The 23713-nt window shown below is 40.9% G+C and overlaps 1 protein-coding gene across 3 annotated transcripts in view; it reads right to left on the minus strand.

Moving 5' to 3' along the window:
• The window catches only part of CA10 (carbonic anhydrase 10), a 148131-nt gene that overhangs the window by 105258 nt on the left and 19160 nt on the right, over window positions 1-23713 (minus strand). For 2 of the 3 annotated variants that reach the window (XM_064728695.1, XM_064728696.1), the window contains exon 3: window positions 6055-6129. In XM_064728695.1, coding sequence (XP_064584765.1) covers window positions 6055-6129 — 75 coding nt within the window. Of the gene's footprint in view, window positions 1-6054; window positions 6130-23713 lie in introns of those variants that run through there. The other variant, XM_064728697.1, reaches the window with a different exon arrangement.

Here is a 23713-nt window from a genome sequence, read left to right on the forward strand (position 1 = left end):
CTATCACCCTGAAGAAATGAACTGTTCCAAAATATTGCTTTCTGAAAGAAAAACTGCTATTATCGTTCCAATAAATAATTATATATGGGTGGTTAACTCCTCAGAGGCAACAGCAGACTGCATGATTTTGAAGGGTGTGTGCAGACTGTTTAAAGCACTGCTGTAGCTCAGACAGCACCACTGTTTTCACTGATAAGCAAAACGCACCAGATGGTGAGTGACGCTGCAGCCTCCTGAAGTTCCAAAATAAGACCAGGAGAGATGTTATAGTTAGAAAAGTGAGCAGTGCAGGAGCAGGAATCAGCAGGTTTGGTTTTTGGTGTTCAGGCAGCCACATTTAAGTGATCACCATCTCAGTGTATGATACAGACCCCTCTGTGACTGCAGGGTGGCACAAACTGAGAGCTGAAAGTTTAACAAGTGTGTGGGTTTGAAGTTCTTCATCTTCTCAGTTTCAAGCCATGGACAAACAGTTTATGGTCCTTACAGTAACCTGCACATCAAAGGTTATTTCTGAACATGTACATAAAAACATTTGTAATTTAAAAAAAAAAGCTCAAAGCTGGAATGAAAGAAATTTTAAGCCCAGACAGGAGAAACTAGGGACACTAAACTGCCTCTGTGGGCCATAACAAAAGCACAAGGGGATAGCAAGAAGTTTAAAATGAGGTTTTGGCACTCATGATCAAGCTTGTCAATTGTTTCAGACTTCTTGTCCCTTGTATATTGTTATGAAATGCATTTGGAGGCAGTTTCTCAGTGCCAGCTGGTCAAGGTTAGGGCATAATCCCACCAACATCCTTGCAAAAGGTAGGAACAGCATCACAGAACTCCAGCAGTCCTTTCCCTTTTAGTGTAAAAGAAATTGTAAAGGAACCATGAACAGGGAATTTCTCATCTGAGAACCTCAGGAAAAAAGGTGGGCTTTGACTGGTGATCTGTGGCCAGTCATGAATCCTAGTGGATGGAGATCTTAATCTGGAATTAGAGTTCATTTACAGCTTTTATTACATGGAAGGAGAACATCATTTGCTCCCTCAGCAAGGTTCACTCATTTGATGGATTTCCTCCTGTTAGCTGAGGGTGGCACTAGCACCCTGTAAAGTAACTTTAGATTTGGTATAGTTCAGTAGGGGGGCCCAAAGACAGTATCTTCCCTGGGAACAAAACAGTTACAAGCTTGTACTATCACATAGTCCAGAGTTTCCACAACAGGATGGAGGCTTGCCAAGTGCACTCTGTGATCACAAATTAGATTTAACAACCTTTACATTTTATGCTTACCAAAGCCCACTTTCATAATGGTATGAAAAAACAGGACCAGTATGAAAAGGATCAATACAATCACAAAGATTATCAAAGGTTATGCACATCTATTTGAAGAAACAACAAGGTTATCAATGAATTTGGAATATGACTATCTTGGTCACCTGGAAATTGCTTGCATCACTTCAGTGACACCCCAAATTCATAGTCACAGCCAAAGAAAAGACATGAAAAAGGTTACTTAAAGGTGTTTTAACCCATTAAAAACTACTTTGATATTCCACACCGGAAAAAGTCTATGTAGTAAATGTTTGTAATAATAGAAATTATTTTATTATTATGCAAATCACCATGCATAAAGGAAAGTATTCCTTCTTCATCCTTGAACATTCCCCAAAGTTTAATTTGAAACCTAATTTGCATTCAATTAACATTTTGAAGTTCTACTTACTTTCTATTTTGTTTGCCTACATGATTTAAATTATAAGAGCAATTCTTTGCTTGTAGAACAGGTGAGAGATGGAGAGTGGTTTCTGCTCCAGCAGCAGATACACAAACCCAGCCTTGATGAACTTTCCCTCCTGCATTTGAGAACTCTGCATTTCTCTTTCAAGGCTGGGCACCAAGACAGACCTGAGCCTCAGTTCTTGTGCTGAGAGAACCTGCCAGCTCTCAATGCTGCCTTCTCTCGGAGCACTGAAAGAAGCAAATTTGGGAAAGACACTGTGAGGAGTCTTGTAACCTCATTTCTGCCTACATCTTTCCCTTCTGTGAGATACACATCACTGACTGCAGCTCAGTGGCTTATAGCAGGAAATAACCTGTGTTCAGATGAACATTAGAAAGAGATTTTTTTTTTTTTCTAAAATCTATCCCAGAATATGGGTAGTCTGGTTCTGGGGAATGTAATGAAATATGGTCTGATTTAATGAACTGCTCAATGGCAAATCTGCACAGGATCCAATGCGTTTTTAGGACTTGGCTTAAATGCTTTTAAAACAGACTAAGCAGAAAAACTTATGACCAGCACATTCTAACCCAGGCATATTGTGATACACTCCTAACTGCATTCTTACACAGTTCTCCATGGAAGAAGTGAGAGTTCAAAGAGAGACAGTGACTTTGCTTTGAAGCAGATGAAAAGTATTTACCAAGCTAAAGCTGTGACAGACAAACTCCGGCAACTCCTCCTGGAGTGTTTTACAATTATATTGCCCCTAATTAATCATCTCTGCATTTGTGGCTGCTCCCCCAAGCAGTTACAGAGCTGGATTCATGTCAGTCATATTAACTGAGATGCCAGTTCTGAACTGCAGTGGCAGGCTGTTGGACAAACACTCCTTTCTAATATCTTTGGGGTGTTCACTTCCAGCCCTGGGTCAGGACAAACAGCTGTGGGAAGAAAACATCCTGGCAAGATGGCTGTAGCTGTTTGCTTCAGTGCACATCAGCAACGCCAGCAACAGCTCCTCATTCTGCCTGGCAGCTCTCACATCTCAGGGGTTAACTAGCATCTAGCGTGAGATCTGATATGGGACTGCAATCTGTCGGATCTCAAGATCTCAGTCCTGAGGTACTGAGCCACCGAGACCACCTTGGGGGCTCGGGACTCCTGGAATGTTGCCAGAAGTGTCTGGTGGGTGGACTTTAACCCTACACAGGAGACGACAAGGATGAGGGCTTCACCGGGTGAATGGTGAAGGGATTAGTTAATTAGAGAGTGAGACACAGGGTTTAGGATTTATGTACAGGGGGTTTAGAGGAGTAAGATGGAGGAATTGGGTGTGTCCTGTCCTTCTTCTTCTTCCTCTTCTCCTCCATCTTCTTTGGCCACGGTGGCACCTTTGGATTGGTTATTACTGAGAGTGCACCGAGTTATAAGAATAAATGGTATTGTGGAAAAATGATAAATATTGTACACGTAACAATGGGTATAAAGATAGGTGGCTGCCCGGGAGGGCAGACAGTGTGCTCATGGCTGGCTGCTGAGCAGATCTCTGTTCGGCTGAAAGAACATCTTATAGATAAACAATTAATAAACATAAAAACCGAAAGAAGAACTGAAGCCTCTTCTCGTCCTTCGATACGCGGGCTGCCCCAAGGCCACCTCGGGCCTTTCCAGGCCCCTCAAACAGCCGAGATAAACCGGACAGCAATCAACACGGACAAACTTAATATGCATCAGCAGATCCTTTGTGATGTGTTAGTCTGAGAGCACAGCCACAAACACAGCCTTGAAATACATTAAATATGGTTTTCAAAGGCTCCCAAATCTAGGATAAAAAATTAGTTGTTTGTAAAGGCTCATGGGATTTTTCTCTTCTGCCGAGGCTGACATGTTGCAGAGCTGAATTTGAAAGAAAGGTACTCCCAAATTCCTCTAGCTTTCTTCAAGATTGCTTCAGTAAGCTGTTCATTACTGACTTTCTGGACCAGTTCTTGAGAATGTGCTTAGTCAGATATTCAAGACATTGGTAATTCAGGTTTCTCTCAGAAAGGAGGTGTTCTTCCACACCATCTAAAAGGGCTTCCTTCCCAGAAGTTTCTGAGTCATCACTGTTTCCTCATTCATATTTCAAGGATGTACCTAAGCCTAAATGTCTCACAGCATTAAGACTAGAACACCACAAGCATGAACAGATCACAGGTTTCTTTACATTGTTGTTGGGAAGGATGAAAGTTTGACAAGAAAGACTCACAGATATGTATGATTGGCAGAAAGATTTTTGAATGTAGAATCTGAAGAAGGAATAGAAATGAAAGCAGGTTTTGATAGAGAAGAAAAGAATTGCTGATACAGTTTTACTGGATAACTAAGAAGGCAAAGGGTATGTTAGTTAGAAGGGATTTTATGGCTTAGAGCAAAGGATAAACACACCTCAAACAAGATGTTTTTACCAAGAAGAAAGATACCACAGGCAAACAAGATTGCCAATGTTGCAAGTAGAAAAAAGGATAGATTTCTGATAGAAAATCAGAATCTTCCACTGCAAGAAAGCTGAAAAACAACTTCTAGCCTAAACTGTAACATACTAACTTTTAGTGATTGGAGAATAGTAACATGAATATGGTAATTATAGTAGTTATGACAGGCTATAGGTAAAAGTCAAGGTATAGAATGGTTCTTCTGTATTAAGATGCTGAGCAAAGAAAAGTATATAATGCATTGAAACCAAAATTAAAGAGTCTTCAGGCTTGTTTGCAGCTAGAGCTGACAGCTGTAGGCACAGGCTCTGTCATCACGACCCTGGACTGCTGTGACATCTTGGATGCAATAAGCCGTCTGGAGTCCCGCATCCCTCGCTACAGCTCTTACACATTCTGACAATTATATTATTTTTCTCAGGAACTTAAAGTTTAGGCCTGTTTAGCAAATATTTTTTTCATTCATTTTCTGCTGGGCATCTACCTGAATTATGCAACTCAGGAAGGCTGAAATATCTTGAAATCAGGTGATTATATTCTCCAGGTTTCTTCCCCTACTGTCACTATGAGGAACTAAACATGCACAATACACTGGCGTGTGTCTGACAGCCCAAACCAATCTCAAGTACATCTGAAAAGCTACTCTATGCTGCGTTAATATGCAATTAAGCTCCAGGCCTGTAGATTTTCACAACCATTTCAGTGCCAGAAATGTGTGGGCTGAAATACTTAATCTCATTTGCACTAGAATTCTGAACAAGGCAATCAGCATTTTGGGAATTTCAGATGACTGTCAGGTTGTAACAGTTCTCTCAACAGTGAAAGAACCTGATGATAGGTCAAATCTACAGATCCTCAGGAATAGCTCACATGTTGCCCTGTTCTTTTAAGTTCTTCTAACCTTCCAATGTTTTCATTTTTGTAATGGAGTTTCTCATGCACTTTTCATGTAAATAATGATTGTTTTGCATTCCTTTCTAGAAGAGGAGAAAATTGATGGACTGTTAGTTTAACCAGTGTGGTTAAAGTAGCAATTTCATCCTCCAATCCATGGTCATTTTAAAAATTCTATAAATATCAGAGCTCAGAAATAAATAGCCCTTTTCTTACCTTAGACATCTCAATATGTGTGTGTCATTCATTTCATGTCATATTGCAACACTCACACAACAGCCAAACAATATTTTCTACTATTATGAGAAAATAAGGATCATGTAGCAATTTTCTCAATGCATTCATAATAAAACTTGAAGCACTATTTTGCCTTATAAGATATAGCTAATACACATCATTTAATGCATGTTAATCACACTGAAAAGATGCTGCACAGAATCCTTTTAGCTGACACTTGATTATTTATCATTTACTAAATCTCAATGAAGCCTAGTTATTTAATTTTTTTGACTCATAGTTTGTTCACTAAACAAAAATCAGTGACAATTGCATGTAGTGGGTTCTTGTCCTAATCTACTCTAAAATCTAATCTGAAATTGTAGAAATGCTATTACCTAGAAGTGCTGCAACAGATAAATTATTTCAGTTAACAGTAATACTTTTCAGTTCCTTTCCCTTTTCTACATTCAGAACACATACACTCACAAAGCAGCATCACGTTGGTTTTACTGAGAGAAACCAGGAATGTCATCAAAGTGATTTCTTCCCTTAAAAACAGCCGCAGTCTTTGGATGATGGATTAACAGAAACCTTTCTGCACTTCACAATAATACGATGTTGAGTACTTGTCAACTAAAAATCTTTGCAATGAAAACAAATCAACCCAAAATATCTTCTCCAAACCCAACCAATATTAATTCCAGTGGAAAAAAAATTTAAGTAAATCTGAAATTTTAAAATTCCACTTACCAGGAACAAAGCTTCCTTGGACCACCTCCTTATAAGCCCACCAGCCTTCATGGATTTTTGGTGAATTTTGTTGAGCTAGAAAGAAATAATCAAAGAAACTATAAAATTAGGGCAAAACATAGGACTTAATTAGCTAAATTTTAGGAACTTGAAACAGGGTACTATCCTGTACAGAAGAGTCACTCAAATTCCTAGGTGATCTTTATTCAATCTATAGAATCCTACTATGCATATGTGTCTAGGAGAACTTTGTCCCTGTTCATCACACAGTAAAATATACTCTGCTTTGGAAGAATTGCAGCATCAGCCTTATTACATGGTTGAGACAATAGAAAGATGGCAATAGCTCGCACCTTGCCAGCAGCAGCCAAAGATTTATTTGTTGCAGAGCATTTAAACAACTTTCCATCCAACAGCATATTGCTAAAGCTTACAGACAATTGTTCTAGGCAATCACTAAAAGTACACATACACCTGATTTAATATTAAGTTGCTTTTTGGTCAAGAGATCATAATATATAGATATCGGCCAATCTTTTACTGGCACACCAAATAGACAGGTTGAAAAAGGCTTTTCTGAGTTTGAACTGGACAGGCAATGGTGTCCAAACCTGCTGCCTTGGCTAAGGTCCCCTAAACATTTGGTTTTGGTTGTTCCACAGGCAAATGTGCACTGCAAGAAGTTAGCAAAGCTAGCCAGCACCAGCGTAACACTCAATTTTGCTCCATACATTTTGTGAGCTATTTTTTGGCAAAAGATTTTCTCATGTATTTCAACTGAAAAATTCTGGAGCGCCCACGTCTGTTCCCGCTCTTCAGCCACCCAGGTAACTTGCCAAAAACTTGCTTGTGACTGGTGTCTCTGACATACAGCTCTTACAGTGTGGGAGCATCTGGGAGCACAATGGAGGAACACAAGAAAAGGTTTCTCCGATCAATATTCTGAAGGTTGTAGCAACAAAAAGCCTAAGCTTTGTATGAGGTTTGCCCCTGATAAGACTTGTTGCCTAAATGATTTCTCCAAAGTCCTGAAAAGCCAAGAGCAGAAAGGTCTTGATTGCTCATGTTTGCTGCTCTTCGTCATCACTTCTCTTTGTCTTTAAATTGGAATTAGAGCAAATTATGTGGTCAAAATGTAAAGTCACTATTAATTGGAAGTATTTTCAAAGGGTACACAGACACACATGAAGACAAATGTTCAGCTGATCTCCATAAGAGCGAAGAGCTGATACACCAATATGTTCTGCCTTCACCTGTGGTTTGCTTGGTACGTTCCTACTTAGAGCAACTCCCCCTGAGCTACAGAAAGCTCAGTCACCTTGTGCACCATTTTACTTAGATTTTGGTGTTGTCTTTGTTTTTTTAAGACACTTTCAATCTCTTTCACTAGGGCCAAATATTTTTTTACATACATTTACAGTTACAGAAGATACTGGATTTGACAGCTTTTTGCTGCAGTTTCAATTCTAAATCACATATTATTTAGGAAAAACACAGCTACCCTGGGAAAAGTTCCAGCAGTGTAATAAAAATTGTTGCTGTCATTAAAAATTATGAAGAGGATGTGAAATTCAGGCTAAAAGGGATACAAGATAAAGACCATTAAATACTGTTCTATCAAGTTACAAAACAGTATTTATGATTTAACTGACTGCATATTGCAGAAACAAAAGTAAAACTTGTCAATTAAATGTACTTTAATGAAATGTACTGACAGAAGGACCAATACGCTGCCTTACCAAAATCCAGCCATGCCGGTGGGATAGGTTTCATGTGGATGCAGATTTCTCCTTGCAGAACAGATGTTGTTCCATTAACTGAGTAGTGATGGGTTACACTGAAAGGACTGTTCCACTGTGCACCCTTTACAGTCTGCAGATGAAATTTTCCTCATATTTTAGTTTTTATAACATTGCCTGGAGAACTCCAACTGTGCATGGCTTAGTTGTGCTAGACCGCACTGTACAAACATTTGCAAAATGGCAAATCCCAACCCACAATCAAAATATATGAGCAGAAAATTGTTACTATCCAGTCTGAACCACAATTTTTTTTCTATCTCAACACTTGCTTTCACATCCTCAGAAGAAGAAGTTCTTAAAGATTCCAAAATGGCAGTAGGAGAGGATACTAAAGAGTCCCAGCAAAGTAGAGAGAGCCATAATTCTTCTACTTAAAATTTACCTGGAAATTACACTGCATGTAAGTGCACCTTGTAGTCATATACACAGCTCAAATCATTTCAGCCAGGAAGAGGCATATGCATTTTAGAAGTAGCTGAAAAAATCATATATATGTAGAGAGAGAAAGGTAAAAGCAAGCTAAGTATTCGGGTAGGATGGGTATTTTCAAATCCAGCTGCCTAATATCAGCATTCACCAAAATGTATACAACTGAAAAATATATTGCTTGCTCCCATTCTGGGGCAATCTGACTGATATATGCCAGGTCCAGAAGAGAAGTATAATCCATTATTTGGAGTTTATATTAAACCAAAATTGAAATATGCTGGCTCTGCAGTTCTGCTTCAGTGGGTTACCCCAATACTTACAATAGCTAATTCCAAAAGGAATAGCAGGAAAAAATATTTTTATTACACTTTTTCATATCTGCTTCATTAGTATGGAACAGGCTGCATGAAATGAGCAAGAAACTAGATTATCAAAGCTCTGTACTAAATATTTGGATGCCAGTGCATTTGCTTCAGCTATCAGAGAAGAGCATGACCTGGCATCACAACACACATTCCTCAGATATCAGATCCTTATGTCTTCAATTCACACGAAAATGAAACACAGGAAATACAATACTAAACTAAGATGTTGTGCCCTAGCTATATCTAAGGTAGAGCAAGAGCAATGCTAGCAGCACTGTTGATGTACAGAGAACTGAGTCTGCTGAGGAAACCAAGAGGCAAGGCAGGTGGGGTTGTGAGGGGGCAGTTAGCGTGACAATCTCCAGTGCTGTGCTCTTTCCTGAACTCTGAAACCTCAACATTTTATAGCAGTCCAGGCAAAACATCCTGCAAAGTAATGCAGAGAGTGACTGAACACAGATTTCCACTCTGCAGTGCATGTGAAATCCAGCTTGGTGCCAAAGATTTACTTGCATGGAGCCCACAGGGACTTTACTTAAAAAGGGAAAAAATTTATAAAGCTCTAATTTGTCTGAATGCAGAAGGAAGAAGTCTGGTAAGGCCAGGGAGAAAAGTCTGTCTTGCAGAAACTTCTCCAAAACCATCACTCCAATCTGTCTTATGCAAGTGGGCAAGAGGACTTACCAAAGGGGGAAAAAGCTGTTCCCTATTTCTGACACATAATCAGACCCATACCTGGATTAGCAATGGTACAAGGGAATATAAAATTAGAATGAACAGCCATATGGACAATCCTTGCTGGGAATCCTATCTGGGACACACACACCTGATGCACAGACAACACAGGCTCTCTGCAATTGGAGTATTAATACCCATCTGACAGAATGGCTCTGTGCCTGAGTAAACAGGTTCAACCTTATGGCTCAAGGATTCTTGCCAAGGAAATGGATTCTTCCTATGTGCCATCTCGTGACACATGAAAATAGCAAAACTCAGCATCCTTCTGATTTCAGTTAAACTACTGTACCTCTTCCTGCAATTCTTCCACCCACGGACATATAAAGAGACACGTGGTCTCTCTGTGTGGCCTCTGACACCAGAACACTGCAGCTCCTCCATGGCAGCAGCTCCTTGTTGGCAGGGGGGAGATAAAAGGTCTAGAAAGCAATCCTGTATTCCTGAAGAGGGTTAAATATCTTAAAAAACAATAAAACCCCACACTGTGATACCTCCAAGGCTCCTGCTTTTACCACTAAAACCCAGAGTATGGCTTTTGCTTCCTAGAAACACTGTTGGTTTTGCAAGACATGAAAATAAACAAGCCCCTCTGAACAGACACTGAAGGTTACCTGCACAAAGAGCTCTGCAACCATTTTTAGCAGCAGCACTGCATTCTGCCATTAGCAGGAACAGTCCAAAATGACAAAGTTGTCCAAGTGCTTGAGGATACTGAATGACCTCCATTTGTGCAGTGTTCCCTCCTCTAGCACTGAAATCTCTGGTATCTGAGATTAGTAGCTTTGCTGATACAACACCATTATGTCAGATCTCTTTCAATAAAGCTGCTGCAGAGGAAACAGAATATTTATTTGAAGCTCATATGACATGTGTTGCTTTCATTCTGTCAGATTACTGTAGGTATGTCTCATTGTGGAGCATACAATTACAGGCTAAATTCTGCAAGTTGTTGTGCGTTCTTATTTCCTAGTGGCTTCCATGCACAAGGAAACAGCACAGTATAGGATCATAAAAATGAATAGTAAATGCAAACAGCAAAGGTGCCAACGACCCATAAAGTCAGCAGTTAACTCTCTCGAGCTTAGAGGCTAAAGTGAGTAGCCTCATGTTTCAAAAACGAAAAGCTCTTACTAGGTGAGTAAATGCATTTTAAAATGATCAGATAGCATTGTATTGGATACCAGGTATCACAATGCAGATGCTGGAATGCCTGCACAGCATTTGCAGTGCTAAGAAGTCTTCATCTTGCTGGAATGCTGATGTTGACATTATATAAAAAGCTGCAGTGAATACAGAACGCTGTAAATAAACTGCCGGCGCACACCATTCTACAATTACTTATTTACGTTCTATACTTTCATGAATCATAGAAAGGCTTTTATCTGATGGCACCATTTATGTCACTCACATATGAGCCTGAGCCAAGAGTAGAACCCTGCCAGATCAGAATTCTCCATTCACTTTACTGCCATTTCACACAGATGAAAAATGCTAGGCTTGCAGCAGTTAGGAAAAGGTCTTTCCTCACCTGGATTTTATTGATCTGAGCTCTTCTGACTGCTCTATCAATTATTCTGCAGGTTTATCTCATCTTACACCATAGAAGCCTTGCTAATAACCTGACACTATTGGCCTGGCAGTAAGTATATGACAACATTTTTATCATTGTTACCCCTCTGCATAGTTATGAGTTCATTAAAAATAAAACCAGATGCAACTATAAGCCATTAGTTTCATAATAATCTTAGTGTAACATTAAGTCATTGCTAATGCTTTGATAGGAAAGTCACAGAAAAATGGCAGAGGGTCTGCTACAAGAAAAAGAAATCGTCAAATCTGTGATTACAACGGTGAACACTGCAAGTGGAAGATATATTTACATGGTGTTAGATGCTGGTGTGATCTTCACTTAGAAACCTTATCCTGGTTCCCTCCCAGCCAGCATAAGCCAATTTAGCTATTTAATGCTACTCGATTTTCCATCAGATTTCCACAGTTCATTATGAGCAGCTTCCTCACACTCAAGGTGTCTTACTCAGTCACTGACAAGTAATCCAAGACAGCTGTGCCTAATGGCAGAGATGAAAATTAGAGGAATTTCCCTGTAGTGTTTCAGAAGATAGAGTCTTTAACAGAAATGTAGTCCTGTAGATAACAGGAAGGACAGGGCAGTTTAAAACAAAATAAAAATAAAAGCTGTAAGAAAAATTTTGATTGTTTTTGCTGAACTCCATTTCCACAATCTTATGCAACACTTGGTTTGTAATAATTTTAAGTAGTTCTGATTACTGAATTTTACATGGATATTTTGTGGACTGTTGTCGGATCTCAAGATCTCAGTCCTGAGATGCTGAGCCACCGAGACCCCGGGGGGCTCGGGACTCCTGGAATGTTGCCAGAAGTGTCTGGTAGCTGGACTTTAACCCTACACAGGAGACGACAAGGATGAGGGCTTCACAGGGTGAATGGTGAAGGGATTAGTTAATTAGAGGGTGAGACACAAGGTTTAGGATTTATGTACAGGGGGGTTTGGAGGAGTAAGATGGAGGAATTGGGGTGTGTCCTGCCCTCCTTCTTCTTCCTCTTCTCCTCCATCTTCTTTGGCCATGGTGGCACTTTTGGATTGGTTATTACTGAGAGTGCACCCAGCAATGAGAATAGATGGTATTGGGGAAAAATGATAAATATTGTACACGTAACAAAGGGTATAAAGATACGTGGCTGCCCGGGAGGGCAGCACAGTGTGCCCATGGCTGACTGCTGAGCAGATCTCTGGTGGCTGAAAGAACATCTTTTAGATAAACAATTAATAAACATAAAACCAGAAAGAAGAACTGAAGCCTCTTCTCGTCTTTCGATACGCGGGCTGCCCCAAGGCCACCCCGGGCCTTTCCAGGCCCCTCGAACAGCCGAGATAAACCGGACAGACTGTTACACCCAAGGGTAGGTTACCTAAAATTTCGAGGGAAGACAGACTTACTCAATCTAAAATATAACTTTCAACACCTTCAGTCATAACAAGTACGAGTTTTTGGCTCACACCAACAAATGCCTCTTAAAGCAAATATGATACACATGTACAAAGTGGACCTGGCAGTAGGGGAACTAAGCAGATGCAATAAGCTAAAGATGTGACCCTCTATAATTCATATTTAGTTTGTATAAAACAAGTCTCTACATAATTGCAGCTGTATTTAAGATGTTTTTATGCAGCCTTTTTATATTAAAAGACCCTAACAACAGACATTTCAGGCACTAAATAAAGCATCATTTATAGATAAGTAGCTACAGGACAAAAAAGGTTGGCCTGCTTATGAATCTCACAGCCTACACTGTGGGCATCAGCATAAGCTGAGAGAGGAAAAACAAAACAAAGGATTATAAAGGCACCAATAAATAAAATGCTTTCATCAGCTAGGCCATTTATTTTCTTTTTTTCCTTTTTTTTCTGGATAACATTTTGCTCAGAAAACATGCAAATGCTCTTTCATTAAGTTAATACTTTCCAATTCCATAAATCCTTCTTCCTCCATTCCCATGTGTAAAAGCTCTCACTGCTGCTGTGAATTCCAAGCAATATTCAACACAAGAAAAGCAGACCTGATTTTATCACATCTGAGGGCAAAAGTAAGGCACTACAATTGGAACTCTGCTCTGGCACAGACACTTGACTATTCTGTCTATTTTCTGTTTATTATGATTTTGTTTTCTGATAAGATTCCAATTATAAACCTTGGCCAAAAGGTTAGATTTCACACAGGCAGGCTCATAGGGATGCAGGGAGCAGTGACAATGTGGTGTTACACTGTAAGAAACCAAACTGTTGCACCTACTGGTCCCCTGTAGCTGGCTTTTGAAGAGGGTAGAAATAAAATTATTCAACAACTTCTTCTGACCTCTGAATATTATCAAATGTGTTGAAATAAGCTTATCTGTAAGCAGGAATGATTCCCAATAATGTTCATGAAGAACACCCAACTGGACATTAAACTCTTCACCGCTAACTCAATTTGGAGAATATCTAACACTCCTAAAAAGCTGCTTTCCTTTTTAATGTGACTAAAACACACATTCAGGAGTTAGACCACATAATGTAAAAGACAGTGTTTGCCCTCCCCAAGAACTTTCTGGGGGAAGGAAGCATTACACAATGTTATTTGCTTCAATTTTTAAAATAATACATGTTTTGTGTTTTCTTCTTTGGCAAAATTTCACTTCTGGAACAACTGAGAGACAGGGAACTTCTGCACTGCTGTCTGAGGAAGCTGAGCAGCTCTGAGTGAAAGAATACCAAAGGTTTCACCTAGAAATTACTACCGACTAGGGATGCAAGTCTGTGCTTCCTCAGATCCTATTCATATCTATGGGGTTCATATTACTTTTGAAGGAGGTACTGCTCTCCTCCTTCTCTGGCACAAGAGTCAAAACTTCTCCAGAGCTGAAGTACTGTTAGAAATGTTGGGGGAAAAATTGCAGCTGTATACCAGCAACTGGAACATAATATTGATTGCAAGGAGTGGGGAATTCAGCACCTTTCACCTCAGTTACTGATGGCACACTCAGGGCTTCAGGGGACCCAAACCACATTAATACAATTTGGCTGTCTTGGTGTTTCCCCGAATCTCTGATGGGAGCATCAGCACACCCATCAGCCTATTCTATGTTGTGTTAATTCCTCACCCTTGAGTTGTTTAATTATGTCTAGATATAAAGTCTGAAAACCTCTACAAAATAATGCAATAACAAGCAGCAAGGTATCTTATGATACCAACTTCACAGCAGCTCATATTTTCCATCACACTGCACACCCTCCACTCCCACCAATTATCAATTTCAGCATGGTTTGGGGACACTCAGCAACTTCAAAGAAATGGCCTCAATATCCTTGAGGCTTTAAAGTTCAATGCATTATTAATGCTAAATTAATAGGGTTTCCTCTAAAAGGAAACCATTAAGTTCCTTCCTGAGCAGCACATTCAAGTATCGATGTCTCATTGGGTTTCTGCCCGCAGCTGCTCTCTCCACTCTCTAAACACAACGTTACTCATCAGGAGTAGCACAAACAATTGGGGACTGTCCTGTTAGCTACCACAGGCACATTTTTTTGTTGTTTTTCCAAATCTCTCACTTCAGGAAAGAGAAATTGCTTCTTCATCAGTCTTCCCATGGAAGGGCTGTGTCCAGAATATAGGTATTCATTACTGCTTAGGCAGACTCAAGGGATAAAAACTCAAGGTCTTCCAATTAACCTCAAAAATAAAGGTATGGCATCAGTATCAGGTGTTCGATCCTAGAAAATACACACAGCCTCGAATCCCATGGAATTCTGCAGCATGTGGAAACTTGCAGTCCATAACGTGATATGGAAACATTTCAAAGAGATTAATATTATACAGAGAATTCAAAACGCTTAAGCAATACTATTATGACCATTTCCCATGGTTTTGACAAGGGGTATAACTGAAAAAGGGGAAGGGGTGCCTTCAATGTCCCTTGAGAACTCAGCAGAACTAGGAATGGCAGCTTGTGGGTCTTGTGCGAACTTTACTCAACTTGAGTCAACACAAACTGATGCCCATGCCTGAGACAGGCAGAGTCCTTTTCTCCTGGCTGACACCCAAGCAAAAGCAATGTGACAAACAACACCATCCTTCAAAAGCTAATGGCAAAGGGGAAGCAAAATTATTTTGATTATACTGACCTGGATTCAGAGTCCCAGATTTTCAGTCATCCTGGGGCTGACAGGGCTCTAATCCAGATCATCTCACAGCTCACTGGACAACCTAAATCCTCAGCACTTAAACTTGATGTCCTGGAGTTTTCTGAGATCACCACGTGAAAAAAAAAAATGTTTTTCTGGCCATATGAGAGGGACCAATATGATTTTTATTTATGCCTCAACATATGCTACTCATGAGGTGAAGAATTCCTGTAAAGGGCTGTACATGTGCTGTTAGCCCTGTCCCTGGGGAAGGTTCTCCTGGCAGCCAGTCCAGGGAGAGAAGACTTCCATGATGGGGCTGTGAGTGACCCCCCCACTGGCTGGTGGGGCAAAAATTGCCCAAATGCCTGGGAAAAAAGGGCTTTGGGAGGAGACTTGGCAAATAAAACCAGTTAACTGCAACACAAGCAGGGAGCCAGTTTCTTTGCGTTCCGTGGAGGGAGTGGGGGCTCGCCTGGATGGTTAGGTTGGCCCTCCTCCTGCCCTCGCCTTTTTCTCTCTGTGGTCCTGCTTCTTCCGTGGCTGTGTTCCCTGTCCACACATGTCCTGCCCTGTTTCGGCACTTCCACAACGCAGCTCTTGCCGCAGACGCCCTGTGCTCTGCTACTTCTGCAATGGAGAGGACACGGCCTGCACCCGGCCATGGCCGCTGCTTCCCGCATTGTCCACAGCATGCACAACCCGCAGTGCCAGCCAGGGCCTGGTGCTCCGCTGTTCCCTGACAGAGCAGCCACGGCCCCAGTGCCAGCCAGAGCCTGGTGCTCCGCTGTTCCCTCACTGAGCAGCCACGGCCCCAGTGCCAGCCAGGGCCTGGTGCTCCGCTGTTCCCTCACTGAGCAGCCACAGCCCCAGTGCCAGCCAGAGCCTGGTGCTCTGCTGTTCCCCTCACTGAGCAGCCACGGCCCCAGTGCCAGCCAGAGCCTGGTGCTCCTCTGTTCCCCTGACTGAGCAGCCACAGCCCCAGTGCCAGCCAGAGCCTGGTGCTCCGCTGTTCCCTGACAGAGCAGCCACAGCCCCAGTGCCAGCCAGAGCCTGGTGCTCCGCTGTTCCCTGACAGAGCAGCCACAGCCCCAGTGCCAGCCAGAGCCTGGTGCTCCGCTGTTCCCTGACAGAGCAGCCACGGCCTCAGTGCCAGCCAGGGCTGGTGCTCTGCGTTCCCTCAGAGCAGCCACAGCCCCAGTGCCAGCCAGCCTGGTGCTCGCTGTTCCCTCAACAGCAGCCACGCCTCAGGCAGCCAGGCCTGATCTCTCTGTTCCCCTGACTGAGCAGCCGCTGCCTGTACCTGGCTGTGGCGCTGCCCCTGTGACCCTGGGGCCTGCAGCTGCTCCAGGAGAGTGCCTGTGGCCAGGGCAACCTGTTCTCCACTGATGGAAGGGACACGCAGCCTGCTGCTGTTCAGAAATCGCACCCAGTCCGCCACGGGAGCCACACAGACTCATTGCAGCTTCCGGCACGCACGCTCCCGTCTGCCAAGCTGATGCTGACAGAGCGCCAGGGTTCTTGCAGTAATGCTGTCCCTGTCTTCTGTTTCTCTCTCTGTCTCATTTTTCCCTCTCTGCTCTCTTCTCTGGTCCCCTTTGGTAGGAAAACATACCCTTTTTTATCAATAAACATTTCTTAGATATAATATTGCTGCGTTTGTGCTTTATTTTCGTCCAAGAAATCTATCAAAAAGAATCCTCCATGACTCCCCTTTTACAGTGGGACAGGACACCATACAATAACATCTTTTCTAGCATCAAGAAGTAATCTAGTGTTAAGATGATTAGCCAAGCTATGGATCCACTGAGGCAGTGGCATTTTGACAGAAAATTGAAACAGTATGGCTTTATTGCAATTGCTCCTCACCATCACCACTGCAGTTTATACACGGCAAGTGTAGCAGAATCTTGGAATAGCAATGAACTTATGAAACTCCTTTTAAACTGCCCCAAAAGGTTAACATCATCATGTCTGTTTCTGTGTGCTACCAAACAATGACATGTCACAGGTTATAAAAGAAGTCGAAGGTCCACATTAACAATATAGGGATTTTTTATGTTCTCTTCACTCACATTCTTGGAAAAACTGTGAAAAATCAGTGTTTATCACAGGAGGCAAGAAAAAAGATTAATGAAGGATATTTGCTTCTGAGATGTTTGGGGGAAGTTAGAGCAAAAAGTCTTAAGAGTCCTCCAAAAGCCAGTAGATAATCTAGCCCTGCATCATCCAAAGCTATGCTACGTTATGAAGTGCCATTATGCTTCCTGACCACACCATTAATGAACCCAAAATTATTTAATAAAATGAAGAGTAAGCCCAGAATCCAATTTGTATTAAACTGGCCCCAAGACAAACTTGAACACTGTGTGTCACCAGCAGTAACTTACTTTGCTTAATTTGAATTTACAACATAACATGAAGCTTAGGAAAGTAGAGAAGAAAATTAAGAAACCTTATCAACACCTCAATCCAGTCACCAACCTGTAGCCCAAATGAAGAGTAACCTTGATGGATAAAATGGAGCATACTTTTTACTTCTACCTGTTTACCCTATACAAACAATAACATTAGGATTAGAAGAAGAAAAGGAAGAGCAGCTTTTTTTAGACTTCTAAAACAAGATATGGGAAACCATTATAGAAAAACTGAACCTGCACTGGAGGAACTGAGGAGTAGGAGGAAAGACAATGTAGTCAGAACAGCTGCCAGAATAAGGCAAGACAGATAAGAAAATAACATGTTTTGTTCATCCCAGTTGCCAGCCATGTTGTGTGTCAACATTCCAATTCATTAATTACTGCTTAGATATTACAGTGATGGCATCCATACCAACTGCCTAAACACACAGCTTCTATGGTCCCACACTTGGGATTATTTTCAAAAGACATTCCTAAGAATTGTACCAGCTTGGAAGCACTGTTTATCCTGCTTGTCAGGTAAAGATGTGAAAGAACTTTTTTAAAATACTTTTTTTATTTTTACTGTACTTTGTCATGTTCCCAACCTTGCCAAGAGAAAAATCACTCTCTATACCTCCCCGCCAACGATTTCTGGTTCCCTGCAGTTCTGTGGACTATTGCCCAGAGAGTATTTCTACCATCCATCTAGTTGTGTTTATCCACTAATCTTGGAAGAAATAATTTCCTTCCCACTCACTGGGCTGATTCCTGAGGCAGCAGTGTTACTCTGGCACTTGGATGCAGCTATTCTGTTATCCTATCCCAACTAACAATATTGCTGACTAGAAATAGTGCATCTTGAGTTCCTTTTGAGCCCAACTGCATTTCTTGGCTTCCTGGTCCCTGCAAGGGTATCCCCTATTCATCCTTCCCAACCACTTAAGCCATGAGTCAAAAGCAGTAATTTGGATTTGCTTCTTTTCTCTCTCCATTTTAGTTCTGAAGTTAAGATGGAAGATGTTTCATGCTGGCTGTGATGAACCTGCCTGCTTAATTTTTCTGGTCTGGAATTTTAATTGCTTTCTAAATTACTGATGCAGAAATCCCAGGAAGAAAAAAAAAGCCTGCCTTCATTTAAGTACCTGTTGGTCATGGCATTGCCCACCAGTCTTTTGACATATGAGGCTTTGGATACAGATAAAAGAAAAAAATTTAGAAGCCACCAAATGTAGGAATTTTAAAAATGTATCTATTTCAAAAGAAATGTAAGGAGAATTATGCTGCTGCAGAGATTTCATCAGGGGTTTCCAAGCTTTCCCTCTTTTCATCTGTGTGGTCCTTTTTCTTCAAAGTCAAAATCCACTAAAGTTTCAGGCAATCATTTATTCTTCCAGTAGCAAGAGGAAAGAATTTTTTTCTTGTTAGGGCAAAACCAAGGAACTGGAAATACAAGTCACAGATTTTAAATGTATGTGTTTCCTTTCTTTTGAGCCTGGGGTATCTAAAGCAGATATAACTAGGAGTTTTCAGTGTCCTTTGAAGACCAGAGAGCTTTACACCTCTTGTTCAAGTTTTTGATGCCTGCCCATCAATAATCCTCCCTGGCTACCCCATTTAATTTATAAAAATACTAAACCGTTGTCCATCTATTAACAGAAATAGATTTTAACCTTAAAAACCATAACCACAATGCAACTGCACAATATAATAAAACAATATACTCTAATAGCAGTAACTCCTAGAGGGCCAGTACATCAGCTTTCAAAATACCAGAATAGAAGGAAATGTCCTTGAATTGAGGCCAATTCAGAGTGGCTTTATTTCTTTCAGTTAAGATTCTTACTGTACTCACTTCTGATCAGAGAATGCTTCAATGAACAAAGCAGAATAATAATCCTGGCAAATTCATTGCTGTGCAGCTGCCTGCACAACATACTACAAACCCTGGAGACACAGCCAGCCCATACCTGATTATCCATTAAAAAATGCCTGCTGAGTCTCCCTCATATGCTGAGCGCTGTGGATGAGAACACAAAACAATGAGATATGTGTAGCTACAGATCTAATTCCTAAACACAGTGTCTCCTGTACTCACCTCCTTCGCCATTTTTCAGCCTTTTCCACTCAAGCCTTGGATTTACAGACAAAGAAAAGTTCTGAGGTACAAATGAAAAAACCAAAGAAAGGGTGGAAAGGCACATAAAAGTCAGTAATGATGCTGACAGGAGAAGTCTGACTCCAGTTACTTCCAGTCTGTTGATCTTTGAAGCAGAATATACTGAATTTTATGCGTAGTATCTCAGCCAGCCTAAGAAATCTTCAAGCCCACTTGAAATGACTTCCTGAATGCTATGCAAACTACTCAGGTGATTAGCAGTTTCTAAATAAATATCTGGAATACTGAAATTAATCTATAATAAACAAAATATTGCTTCTGTCAACACAAAATAAGGAAGTTTGATATTAGCCTCAGAGATATTAAAATTGTCAGGACACATTGAACTAATTCATCTTGGTTCTGCCCTTGGAATAAATTCCTGCTGAGCTATTCATGAAACTCTACAGTGACCATCAGGGAAATCCAGTGAGGGCTCATGAAACCTGCACACAAGCAAAGTCCACCATCTCTGACTGGGTGACCATACAATTATGCAACAAACAATACTATCGATTCTGTAAATTTCATTTTCAGACCTGTTAGACAGAGTCTTAGGGTCAAAACTGAATGACAGAATGGCAAGGATCTCACACTAAGGTCATTTACTCAGTTTTCAACTTCATCCCAGGCCAGTTTCACAGCAACTGGCATGAGGCAAAGCCAGGTTTTCCCTCAGCTACACAGGAAACTCAGCACAGTACCAGAAGATGGCAACTGCCTTTATGCTACTCAGTCATCCTCACCCTTCCACACGATTGGAGTTAATCCAGTCGTGTACCTAAAAGGAATCATGTGTTTTCTTAAACCCTTATGGTACTGTGCCTGTGCCATCTGTTTGTTTTTTCCTCAACACAACTTTGTGCAGCAATATGTTGATAAGACTGTTTTTGTTTGTGGGGTTTTTTTGTTTGTTTTGTTTTGGGTTTTTTTTAGCCCCCAGGAAGTTGTTGTGGTCATATGGTAGAGCCAGTGTAAAATACAGGTCACTTGGAAGACCCCATTATTGCACTGAAGAACAAACAGTTTAACCAAGCTGCAGCTGCTTCAAACTATTCTGTCAGACTTTTGGCCAAATCCCTTCTGTGCGTGTCTCCAGCTCCCAAAGTTAGATCACGTTCTCTTTCCCTGGCTCTCCAATTCATGTGTTTTTATGGTCTTCTTATTGGCACAGCATAAGGAACTTGAGTCTATAACTCTCCTCTCAGTAATGCCAGCAACCAGTGTAACTCTAAGAGTTTTCTTGTCCAAGTGATGATTAATCAGATTTAACAAGACTGACGCAGCACTCTGCCGAACACGACACTTTGATAAATGTTGCTCTCACAGCAGCTTACACCCGGGGCATTCCAAAGCACTCAGACTGATAGGAATTCTCCTGATGATTTCAAATATGCACCAAATACCAGCACAGAACAAACACAAGGTTTTTTGTCAGCCATCTGCATCAGAATCTTTCTTTCTGAGGAGGAATTTCTCTAACTGTGATTTTCTCAACCCTCAGCTGGGTTGAAGAAGAGCTGAAGAATGTGGCACTGGATTTGTGCTGCTGCTTCCCAGCTCTACTGGCTGGATTCAGGTCTATACCAGGAGCACATTCACACAATGGTGATTATATTTACTCTAGCTCATTATTTTCTGCCCTCAGAAAGCCAGCCTGAGTGAGTGGGAGATGTCAGGACAGTGCAAAGAGCAAACTCGGATAGTAATGAAATAAGTAGTATCTGTTTACTCCCAGAGAACCAGGAGACTACCCCAAAATAATGAACTTTGAGTCCAGGCTTTCTTAAAAAATGCTATTCTTCAATGGCAATCTAGTAATGCTCAATATTTATCCCAGCAGTTGTAAGGCAGTATTTAGTCTAACAGTCTTTATAGGGATAACAGTAGATTGGATTTGAGTGGAAAGGAGATCTACACTCTTCCCTCTCCCCTATCTCAGAAACAGCTCATAGTAAAAGAACAATTTTTCTCCTTTGGGTGGTATTTTATTCAATTGCTCAACTTTTTGGTACATTTGGCATAAGTAAAATGACACTGGCTTGACTGGCATTTAGCAACATAAGCATGTCAATATTTAATTCCTTAAGTAGCTATTTTACATCAAAGATTAAAAGAAAAACAAAAAAAGTAAGGTTTTGTGGGCCATCAAGCTACATTACTAAGTATAAAACAAACCCCCAAAGATTAGACATTCCATTTTGGAAATTAAATTGATAATCAAAAAGTGGTCACTAACCACTTTTCATCGGACATTTTTAAAGAATTTTCAGTATACAGTCATAGACATGTCACAGATCAGAGGCTAAGCACACATTAAAATGTTAGGCATTACCCATCCTGTTGTTATTAAACAGAGTGGGAATCCACAGATAACTGCTGTAATTTGAGTAAATGTCAAGGTGTTCTGGAAGGTCAGCAAATTTTAACTGTCTCAAAAAGCACAACAATTTTAAAATCCTGCCACTGCCAGTGTCAAGTGCCAGTCTTTCTGCTCTCCACTGAACAACCAGTCACCTCAGCTGTAAAAAAAGTGACAAGAAATGCTAAAGACAGACTAACTAAGAAAAAGAAATTAACCCTAGACTCCAAAAGCCTGCTTAAACAACAGCGCCATTTTCATTTGGCAACGTTCTTGAATTTAGTGTGGCATCATCTGCACTGGTGCTGTGTTGAAATGTGGTTGACAATAATAAATGACATGAGGGACATAAAATGAACTATTTCCTTTGATTAATTATCAACCCAAACAGGCATTTTGTATCATTCATCATATATTCATCATCATCCCTCTCCCTAGCACTGTTTCTCAATGAAGTCAGAGTCTGTGGGGACACCCAGAAGGGCTCAATCAATTCATGTGAAGTCAGTCCACAGAAACTGGTACAGTACTAGCAGGGTGTCACTACTCCAAACACAATTTCAACCATAAATCAGCATAAATGAGGTCAGAATCCACTTAAAATTTCAACAGAGACATCTGTATTGAGTTTAAGTAGTGTAATAAAAACTGGCATAATTTACCCTATTTTGAGTATCAACTAGCTCCAAGCTGCCCTGCCTCACATAAATCTGCATTAAGAATAATACAAGATTTGGACCTGTGAGCCTCCAGACCCTCAAGGCAGTTTTTTCATTACTTCATATTTTGTCTAGGCAATTATCTCTGTGAAATGCAGTGCATACCATGACCATTCTGATTTGGCAGTGAACTGTGAGTCAGCTGTCTCTGACCTACCAAGAGGTTTGTACACGCTGAGCAGCAGCATCTCTTTATTTCTATATAATGAGTAGTAGAAAATATTTTGAGATATTAGACTGAAAGGTATTGTAAAAGTAGAAAGCAGTGCTTTAATAGCTTATACTTCTCCAGGCTTTGAAGTAAGAACCACAGTCATTCCTAATGGATGAGAACAGACATGTTTTACTTACCTCCTACACAGGCTGGTATCCTTTTATAAAAGGTTAATATAGAAATTTGTTAATACTTTTCCATGCATTAGTAGAGCTGGATGGTCTGTGATCCTCAGTACACAAATTAATCAGCACTTTAGGGGCTGGATGAAGCCTCTAAGTTACATAAGGTCCACAGTCACATTAACAGTATCCTACAGTAACACGACAAAAATGAGATGAATTTTAGTGTTTGCTCTTTCCTCTAAAAAAGGTATCAAAAAGACCTGTCTGGACTTCATGACGGAAAGGTTTCCAACCTTTATTCTAAACCACAGTGAACAAGAAGACCGCCCTCCTTACAAGGCTGTGATATCTCTGCTGAGCAGACACAAAAGCTGTCTTGTTAAGGGTTTGATCTTCTTTCTCCTCTACTGCATCTGGTCAAATCCACAATGACTTCAACAGAACATGATCTGAACCCAGATCTGCACCCAACAATTAGGAAGAACCTTATGGTTCCTAGGTCAGATGATCTGTTAGAACTTCAGCTGAGGCTCGTAGCTGGAAGTAGAAATGCTGGGTAAAAGGAGGGGACTGGCTTTGTTTTATGCTTTCCTTAAGATGGCTGTTTGATATTTTTTCCCTCACCCTGTCACTTAGTACTGAGCTTA

Source organism: Zonotrichia leucophrys, chromosome 18, assembly GCF_028769735.1.
Source record: "Zonotrichia leucophrys gambelii isolate GWCS_2022_RI chromosome 18, RI_Zleu_2.0, whole genome shotgun sequence".
Classification (NCBI taxonomy): domain Eukaryota; kingdom Metazoa; phylum Chordata; class Aves; order Passeriformes; family Passerellidae; genus Zonotrichia; species Zonotrichia leucophrys.